Source organism: Dendrobates tinctorius, unplaced genomic scaffold, assembly GCF_039654945.1.
Source record: "Dendrobates tinctorius isolate UK_male_01 unplaced genomic scaffold, ASM3965494v1 ptg000189l, whole genome shotgun sequence".
NCBI classification, from domain to species: Eukaryota; Metazoa; Chordata; class Amphibia; order Anura; family Dendrobatidae; genus Dendrobates; species Dendrobates tinctorius.
The window spans coordinates 12,069,166-12,079,360 of NW_027361856.1; the positions used below are offsets into that span (position 1 = coordinate 12,069,166).

The window sequence follows — 10,195 nt, forward strand, 5'->3', positions numbered from 1 at the left end:
GTCCTTCCTTAATGCTGTAGCCAGTATCATCCATCTGGCTAATCGGTACTCGGACGCGTCCGCTCTTCGCCAGTCGTTACATTGGCTGCCCATTCATTATAGGATCCAATTCAAAATACTTTTTCCTCACCCACAAAGCTCTCCACCGTGTGGCACCCCATTACATCTCCAACCTCATTTCTGTCTATCGGCCTAATCGACCGCTGCGCTCTGCAAACAACTTTCGACTAACTTCTGCACCTCCCACTCCAAGACTTCTCCCGTGCTGCGCCAATCCTCTGGAATGCTCTACTCCAAGAAATTAGGACCAGCCACAACTTGCACAGTTTTAGGCGCTCCCTCAAAACACATTTGTTCAGAACAGTCTAACACATTCCCTAATCAGTCATTTTATGTGCAAGTGGCATGTGTAGCCCATTCACTATCCCCATCTATCCCCCACTCCCTCAAGATGGCTGGACAATCATTGTAAATACACCATTATAAATACATACCTGTACTTTGTATCTCCCCCACTCATTGTAGATTGTAAGCTGTCAAGAGCAGGGTCGTCTTATTTTGCTGTAATCATTGTATTATTGCTAAAGTTGTTACTTTTGACTGTTATGTTTGAAACTGTTAAATTGTGAAGCGCTGCGGAATATGTTGGCGCTATATAAAGATTATTATTAATGAAAGGTTTGCCATCATTGGTATAGGTCTATTAGTGTTGCAGTACTGACACTTTCCAGCAGGTGGTAGTAGAGGGCACTGAACTACTCTTGGATGTTGGCAGTACTGCACCACTAAGACGACACAGTGCCCTCTGCTCCCACCTGCTGGATATCCTTAGATAGACCTGGAGATCTTGGCGTCATTCCGCGGGGAGATTCTAGTGAGCCGGTACCTGGCATCAGTTTCTGGGTGACATTCCCATACAACGGCCCTATAACACTCATGCGACACTGGCAGTTCACGGGGAAACAATGATGCAGCAAAAGACATTTGATGCATGTGAAGTTTAATGGAAGTGAAAGATACAAAGCAACATGATCACAAGTGTAGAACCATCTGATACCCGGGGATCTGGGCCAAGTGACACCATTCCTTGTTATGGAGCCCCCATGAAAATGTGTGGGAAGTCCGAGAAGTGGCGTGCTGCAGAGAGGAGCACTAATCTGTACACTTACAATAGGGGTCACAGTATGGCAGCCGCCTGCTCCTGTGATTCTAGGACACTTCCAGATAGGCCCCTGCGGTGAGGATGAGCAGATCAGCAGGCAGGATGCTGGGGGTAGTAGCACAATCATCTTGATTGGGTGGGCGAGATGACACAGGAGCTCTAGATCCAGATGTCAGAGCTGCAGTCTCCTCCTGGATAGCGACATTCGTGAGCCAGGACCGGACCATCCGGCTCCTTCCCAAAATCCACCATGAAGTTAGGGTTCAGCTTCAAGCCGCCCTTCTGTGTGTCCACATCAATCTGCAGCATGACGGAGCCGTCGCTGTGGCGGAGACATGGATCAGACAGTGAGGCGGCGCACACTTGGACATTACTGACCGTACCCCCTCACTGCAGATTTAACCCCAGGATCCCCGAGGGTTGGAATCTGTGCACAAACACTGACATGGGGGGGGGGGGTGTCTAAATAATGTATCCCCCCCACAGCGCAGGTCCCTCAGAGTCCCCCAGAGGGTCACACACGTCTCTTACCAGATCATGTCAGGGTAAAATTGCTTGTCCCAAGCACTGTACAGAGACGTCGTCACATAGAGCCTTCTCCCGTCCAGACTGAGCTGGATCATCTGCGGACCACCTGGGACACACCTCCCCTATAAGACACAGGATAGTAGATAACAGGACAAGAGATGATAGAGGGCAACAGAGATATGAAGACCCCACGGGTGTTATGGAGCTGAGGGGGTTTGCAGATTCCTCACCTTTACCATCAGGGGTTCGGGCTGACACTTCAGCTCTTTGTCCTCCAGCACAGTAACCGGACCTCCGCGCAGGATGCTGCCTGCCAGAAAGATCTGAAGAGACACCGTGGGTCAGGCTGGGGGGGGGGGGTCACACATGCGAGTCTCTCGCCTCAATACCCTGCACCGGGGGGGGGGGGGGGTCACACATGCGTGTCTCTCGCCTCAATACCCTGCACCGGGGGGGGGGGGGGGTCACACATGCGAGTCTCTCGCCTCAATACCCTGCACCGGGGGGGGGGGGGGGGGGGGGGGGGGGGGGGGGGGGGGGGGGTGGGGGGGGGGGTCACACATGCGAGTCTCTCGCCTCAAATACCCTGCACCGGGGGGGGGGGGGGGGGGGGGGTGTCACCACACATGCGAGTCTCTCGCCTCAATACCCTGCACCGGGGGGGGGGGGGGGGGGGGTGTCACACATGCGAGTCTCTCGCCTCAATACCCTGCACCGGGGGGGGGGGGGGTGGGTCACACATGCGAGTCTCTCGCCTCAATACCCTGCACCGCCGCCGGCACTTGGGACCGGAGTGTGCAGCTGCATGTCTTTCTATGCAGCTGAATGCTCCGGTCCAAACTGCCGGTGGCCGTGCCGGGTATTGAGGCGAAAGACTCACACGAGTTTCTCGCATTGCACTCGCTAGTATGACCCCGATCCTGCCCTGAGCAATGGGCATATGACCTGGGGGGGCCTGCAGACTATTGGGAAAAGTATGCAAATTGCCTCAGTTAACAAGGAAAAAGAAGTCTGACTAACTACTGCCCCCTACAGGTATGCACCTGAATGCCGCTTTCATACTGTGATGTCCCATGAGGCTCTTGTCACTCACCTGTCCCACCAGCTTTGGGTGCTGGGTGTCGGAGATGTCATACTGTCTGATGTCCCCATGCAGCCAGTTACTGAAGTACAGGAATTGGTCGTCCAAGGAGATCAGGATATCGGTGATCAGACCTGTGGGTGCCAGCGGGCAGGGGTCAGGCACTTATGCCTATATACGTGGAAAACTCCCACACCCAGCTCCTCGTATACCCAGCGCTCCCCCCCCCCCCCCCCCCCACACACACACACACACACACACAGCCCCGCCTCCCCACACACTCCCCCCCCCCCCCACACACACACACACAAATACAGCAAAAAATGTTTAAAGTGCCATAGCTAAGAGACATACATCCTCCCGCTCTCTATGCTATCTGCTGTCTGTCTGCTGTCTCTATGCTATCTGCAGACAGCAGATAGCATAGAGAGCGGGAGGATGTATGTCTTAGCTATAGCACTTTAAACAAGTTAGTCCCCTGAAGAGTTACTTGGATGAAACGCGTTGGAACGCTCCTTATAGGGATGGTGCAGGGCATGTGCAATATAGGGCTAGCTGTGGACTGCCCTTGTAAGGGCAGGAGCCTGGGGATCAGTTAATGGTTAGCATGTAAGGGAATTGACAGGGTATTGTCTTCCCATCGCTACCTTCCTGTAGGTATACAGAGTATCCCTGGTGACTCCTGACCGTCTGCATAAACCGGTGAGATTGTTCCTTTTTTTTTTTGAAATCTCATTTATGGAAGGCTATGAACCTGTTGGTCTGGCCTATGAAATATATATGTGCATACATGTGCAATTGGCTATAGCATTGTGCTAATTTTTTATTTATGCTGTATCCATTATATAGATTGTTTTCTGATTTATCAGTTACATTCTATATCCCTATGTGATGCGTTTGGGTGCTTGCAATTATCCTTTGAGGATCACCCATATATTTTGCATCTCATTTTAAATTCACTTGTGAGTGACATTATTATTTTTTGGTACTTTTTAAACACACACACACACACACACACACACACACACACACACACACACACACACACACACACACACACACACACACACACACACAGCCCCCCCCCGCACAGTGCCTCGTATACCCAGCCCCCCCACACTGTCCCTCACCTGGCATCTTGGATAATGCCCACCCTTGCACCTTCTTGGCTGGCACCTGGATCACCTTCTCTGCAGCCCATTTGCCATCCTGAGAAGTGAAGAAATTAGAGATAAGCAGACCATTCCCCCTGTAATTTCGGCGATTCCACACCTCCAGCACAGACTGTGGATGGGCACTGGGGCTTCTGAACCAATCGCCTGCACTCTACATCTGAGGAGATGGTGTGGTTCGTAATCCTAAACCAAGTCTCGCCTCATCCTCACCTTTCCTTTAAAGAACCGGAACACAGAACTACTGAGGGCGCAGCCGACAAATCCCTCTGCCGCATCCGGGTTGTGCAGGAAGCGGATTTCCAAGGGGATCTGTCCATCCTGTCCCAGGTCCAGAGTCTGGATACGAGTGCGCTTGGTCCAGTCCCATACATGAATGTTGCGGCCATAGTGTCCTGGAAAACAGAATCTAAATGAGGCCTGAACCACTCTGTTCGCCATTCACACTGCGTGGCGCCTCCACCCAGACATGAAGACCTGACGCTTGCTGCCATCATGTGCCTCCATCCCACCTGCTTCCACGTCTTCTATCCTGAATCCATTGCGGAGAACCTTCGGGGCCCCCCACTCAGTGCTCATCATGACATTGTGCCGTGGTTGGTACCAAAAGTCGTAGCCGTACGGTGCCGCTTCTCCTTGTACCTCCCAGTTCCCTTTCACTTCAAATGTTTTCCCATCTAGTAGGACGAATCCTCCTGAGATGTGAATAGGAAAGATACAGACAGACACGCCAGGATTATAGGTCGTACCCATTCTACCCGGTAGCACAATATGTATATATGGGGTGTCCTCACCTTTACCGTTCCCTTCAGGGTCTCCCAGGGTGCTGATCATGATTTCACCACAGCCAAGGCAGTGAGAGGTGTGCAGATTCCCCAGGCCACACTTCTTCTTCACGTCCTCAGCTTCCACCACCTGCAGAGTGGATAAGACTGTGGTCAGCACCCAGGAGGCACACATTGGCAGCCAGTTCAGGTAATACCCACCTTGTGGATGCGAGGGGCCCGCTGGTCAGTACCCACATCCACCACATAGACCCGGGAAGAGATGAGACAAGGCAGGATCAACTTGTTTCTCACTTTTGTGTGGTCCCCGTAGCAGCTGCTGCAGGTGTTCCAACCTGAATGGTGCAGCTCATCATTCACATGGGGCATCGGCAGACGGTGGATGACCTGGAAAATGGAGAGCATGTCACACTACCTGCGAGCGGGTGACCATTGGCCTTCCAGGAGCACTCACCCAAGCACCAACTTCTCCGCTACAATCAATAGCCATCGCCAGGAAACCATCATCTTCACCCGATCTAGAGCCATTTTTAGGTTACACAGACAGTGATTATTTCAGCGGCTGGTGCTGGACCCTGAGCGTCTGCATTCATTACCTGGGAGTACTGTGCAGATTCTGGCTTCACGTCCACGGTGGCCAGGTAGTCTGGCTTGTTAATCCCAGTGGAGCGATAGATACAGGGTACGTAGATTAACTCCTCACGGGGACCTAGGTATGAGGGTGACGGAACAAGCATCATTACAGGTAACAGTGGACCTTAGAAGTAATCAGCCCCTAATAGGAGACCCCATCCAACACGTATGTGATTACTAACCCAGAATAAATAAATGGCTGTACTCCACAGATCAGAGCAAAGCGTTGTGTGGCCCTGATCATGGGGTGGGTCCATATGATGGCCTGATGGGTGTCAGTGTGTAAACACAGAAAGCCTCCTCCCTCCAGCTGTACATTGGGGAAGGACCCCTGTCAATCTGCCCCCCTAATCAGCATGTGGCTACACACACTTTCTGCAGCCACATTTCCCCTCCTCTGCATTATACTAAAGGGGAGCACTGCCTGTAATAACAGATAAGAACGCATCACATAATCACACGTACGGCTGATTTCTGAGAACCATCAGGAGCTTTAAGCCTTTTACCTTTCATGGCGTCCAGGGGCGTCTTGTATCCGGGGCCGCATGATCCACACTTCGCTACAAAGAAGAAGACATGATTTCAGGGATGGCCGTCAGCGGGACGATCTCATCTGGACAGCAAGGAGTTGACACTGTGCATCAGCTGACCTTCTTACCTTGCCACCATGTAGAGGCATGACTGCTGCCCCCATGGGTTTATCTGGGTGGTCACAGACTGCCTGTATATACAGTGACCTGCACAGTGGCATCTCCATGCCAGGAATATAGTGATGGTGGGGGGCAACATTAACCCATCACATAACTAGTGCAATGGTTCAGTCGCTGGCAATGAGGGGGTTAAGAATGTCCAGTCTAGGTGACACCGCCAGGTTATGACCTACTTTATCATAGGCACACAGGGCTCTGCAGACATTTTATGACCCCTGGTGACGTCACTTTATGGAGAGGACGTGGATCTGGACACATCTCCTAGCAGATTTACGGCCCCTATAGCTCCAGTTATTACTCCCTACAGTGGATCACGAGGGCTACGTGTGGAAGAGCAGAAACATCCTGGACGAGACCCATCTGTGCCATCCGGTGGAGACAGCCAGGGATGACTGCAGCCACTGAAAAAGGAGGAGAGGGGCCCAAAGGGTGTACGAGACATTGACTACCGCTCTATATGTATTGGACGAGGATCACTGCCATTATATATATATATATATATATATATATATATATATATATATATATATATACACACACACACACACACATACACACACTGATAATGGAGGTGGCTGACATGGAGAAAGGCACTAATCATAGCGACACAAGAGCAAGCACTAAGTACCAGATCCATAGAAGCAGGAATGTACCACACAAGAAAAGACCCAAGGTGCAGACTATGCAAAGAAGCCTCAGAAACCATCCAACACATAATGGCAGGATGCAAAATGCAAGGAGGAATAGCCACAAGCAAGTAGCGAGAATTGTATACAGGAACATCTGCAGAGCATATGAGCTAAGTCCACCTAAGTCCAGGTGGGAGACCCCAGAGAAAGTGGTGGAGAACAAAAGGGCTAAAATCCTGTGGGACTTCAAGATCCAGACGGATAAGCAGGTGTTGGCTAACCAACCAGACATTGCGATAGTAGGCAAGGATCAGAAGACAGCAATGATAATAGATGTGGCAGTGCCAAGTAACAGCAACATCAGAGAGAAGGAGTATGAGAAGCTGGAAAAATACCAGGGCCTCAAAGGAGAACTGGAGAAGATGTGGAAGGTGAAGGCAACAGAGATTCCAGTGGTGATAGGAGCACTTGACCCGCAAGGCCCGTTTCACACTTACGTTTTTTCTGTCAGTTGCAATCCGTGAAAAGAGAGAAAGATTTTCGCTGATCCCGGAACGGCATGTCATGGTTAAAGTGTCTCCTGGAGTAAGGCTATGTGCCCACAGTAGCGTTTTTAAACGCTCAGGAAACGGGTCTCCTTCCTAGAAGACGCAAGTTTTGTGTGCAAAAAACGCGCGTTTTGATGCTTTTTTTTTTTTCCACACGTCTTTTGGACTATTGGAAACAGCCAAAAACGTGGACCTAAGTGGAAATTAATGAACTTCCTGCGTTTTTTACTGCATTAAAATGAATGGGATGCTTCTTTTAAGAGTTTTTGATGCGGTTTGACCCCGAAAAACGCATAAAAGAAAGCTACATGGGCACATAGCATAAAGCTTCCGGGCATGTGCAATTCAAATTAGCGGACCGTCAAGCAAAAAAACCGTTGCAGAGTCCGTCTCATCCGCCTGGGAGATGAAAACATTTTGACGGATCCGTCAAAAAACGGGTGGGACGGACGACCGTCAGTCATGATCCGCCGCTAATGTAAGTCTATGGGGGAAAAAACGAATCCATCCCTTTTTTGGCGGATCCGTTTTTTTTTTTTTTTTTAAAACTTGGTGGATTTTGACTGACGTAAAAAACGGAAGTGTGAAACAGGCCTAAGTTGGAAGAATGGCGGCTACAGCAGATCCCAGGAGCAACATCTGCGCTCTCTGTCCAGAAATGCGCAATACTGGGAACAACTGAGATCCTGAGCAGAACCCTCAAACTCCCAGCCTCTGGTAGAGGACCCGAGAATGAGAAAGGACAACAAAGACCACCCCCAGTGGGGGTGAGAAGGAAGGTTTTTTGAGATAGAAAGATCTGTATCTATTACGTACAGGACGGAGACCACCGCCATATATATATATCATATGTACAGGACGGAGACCAGCGCCATATATATATATATCATACGTACAGGACGGAGACCACCGCCAAATATATATATATATCATATGTACAGGACGGAGACCACTGCCATATATATATATATATATCATATGTACAGGACGGAGACCACCGCCATATATATATATATATATATCATATGTACAGGACGGAGACCACCGCCATACACAACACATACAGGACTGGGACCCCCACCAAGCTCCACACGTACGAGACAGTACTATATACTGTCAGGGCAACAGCAAAATGATTATGGTTGTTGTAGTTGCCGGAAACAAGCCCCCCAGAGATCCCTGCATACAAAAAGTAAGAAAAGAGTTGCGGCATTTCCTGCAGCTGTAATGCCATACTCTCATGGCTTCCTGATGATAACCATCTCCGACAGGAGAGCGACATGACGGATCATCTCCTGTGCTGCCTCCACAACTGGAATGTGGCTGATGGCAGGGAGCAATAGCCGGCACACAGCTGACATGAGCTCAGCGGCTGCCTGTCTCCTCCGTCACCCAGCTGTAACACCGTGCTGCTGATCTACCGCCATCACTACACTACTCACCTGCGATAACACCTGGGATATCAACAGTTAACTGCTCCCCACAGTGACCGGGCGGCGGCAGGAAATGTCACGCTGCACTGGAGGGAAGTTCAGAGGGACGGGGAGAGCGAAGTCTGGGGACAAGAACTGTGTGACAGTCTCACCCATGCCGCAGATGCTTGGTCTCTTCAGGCTGCTGTCTAAGTGCAGGTCTTCACAGAGCACTCTCTCCTCCGCCAGACTGGGGCTCTCCTATTTGTACAGCCTGTGGGAAGGACAGAGGTGCAGGGAGGGCAGAGGGAGGGGCAATGACAGTGGTGCAAGGGGGGCAGAGGGAGGTGCAGGGAGCTGCAGGTAGGGCAGAGGGCAGTGCATGTTGGGCTGAGGGCGGGCAGAGAGAGGTGCAGGGAGGGCAGTGTAGGGGGGCATCGCAGGGAAGGTGGCGGAAAGTGCAAGGAGGGAAAAGAATGTGCAAGGCAAGGAGGGCAAAGGAGGGTGCAAGTGTGGGGAAGGTGACTTGACGGACAGACGTGACTGGTAGAAGAAAGGGACGGTTTGTGCACTAGGGACAGAGATTGACAGGTTAGAAAGGTAACAGCAGAGAAAGACAGAAAAGGGAGTGCAGTACCGTGAAATGACCACAAGATGGCAGGGGAGAGTAGTACAGGACTTAACATCAGCTTAGGGCTTAGGAATCCGCTTGGTCATGGGGGGCGGGGAAATTCCCCTGTGAGAGAGGGGATAAATAGAAGAAGGCGGGGCTCCAGGAGAGTCTAGTCCCAGGAGGAGCTCAGAAGAAGACAGAGAAAGTGAGAAGGGCTTGGCCAGGGAGACGGACCAAGGAGAGACAGTCAGGGGGGTGGCCCTGACCCGATGGACTGCTGGACAGGCAAGGAGAAGAGGAAGCTGGGGGGGAGACCCTGACTCGACATACCGCAAGACAGACGAGGCCCCGAGGGTACCGATTGGAAGACAACCTCGGGCAGGTGAAGCGCTGGGGGTAGATTGGTCTAGGACAGCCCCCAGTGAAAGATCCGCGAGGTGCGTTACTGCGACTGGAGCTGAAGAATAGGTACCTGGGCCTGGCGATACAGTGGTGTAAAGAAGCTGCGGTGCGTGTTTGGTGGTCGTCAGGAGGGCGACAAATAAATCCAGAACTGTTACAAGTGGAATCTGTCTCTGTCTCATCTTTGCCTCGTCTGGTAAGCAGTGGTCCACCCCCCTAGCCCGGCCCCCTACCATATTTGGCATAGTCGGCAGGATCGCCGCCACTAATATGACACCTTCCGCAGCAGGCCTGCGTTTGAAGAACCTAGATGGACTTGGACTGTTCCTCTGTGGATTACAAGTGTGTGTGGATTACAAATCGCTGGCCTGTGGATTATAATTTGGAGACTGTGTTCTGGATCCTTGCTTGTCATCGGAGGATCCGGGGTGGTACGAAAGCCAGACAACGGGCGGAGAAGAGGAGCGACTGCGGGGCCGCGGGAGCAGCCGCTGAAGACATCGCCAGGGAGCCTCCCCGC

At 51.4% G+C, this 10,195-nt stretch overlaps 1 protein-coding gene across 3 annotated transcripts; it reads right to left on the bottom strand.

Moving 5' to 3' along the window:
* Positions 1 to 983: 983 nt before the first annotated feature.
* SELENBP1 (selenium binding protein 1) lies at positions 984 to 8,988 on the bottom strand. Of its 3 annotated transcripts, none has more exons than XM_073552411.1 (12): positions 8,834 to 8,988; positions 5,868 to 5,921; positions 5,325 to 5,437; positions 4,930 to 5,115; positions 4,738 to 4,858; positions 4,456 to 4,638; positions 4,157 to 4,338; positions 3,902 to 3,980; positions 2,784 to 2,905; positions 1,921 to 2,013; positions 1,694 to 1,812; positions 984 to 1,484 (listed from the first exon to the last, which is right to left on the bottom strand). In XM_073552411.1, the coding sequence occupies exons 1-12, from the start codon at positions 8,835 to 8,837 to the stop codon at positions 1,322 to 1,324; spliced, it is 1,419 nt and encodes a 472-aa protein (XP_073408512.1). In that variant the 5' UTR covers positions 8,838 to 8,988; the 3' UTR covers positions 984 to 1,321. The 3 variants fall into 3 exon arrangements, with proteins under 3 accessions (XP_073408512.1, XP_073408513.1, XP_073408511.1); XM_073552412.1 differs by lacking the exon at positions 8,834 to 8,988 and adding an exon at positions 8,691 to 8,827; XM_073552410.1 differs by lacking the exon at positions 8,834 to 8,988 and adding an exon at positions 8,485 to 8,545.
* Positions 8,989 to 10,195: the final 1,207 nt, after the last annotated feature.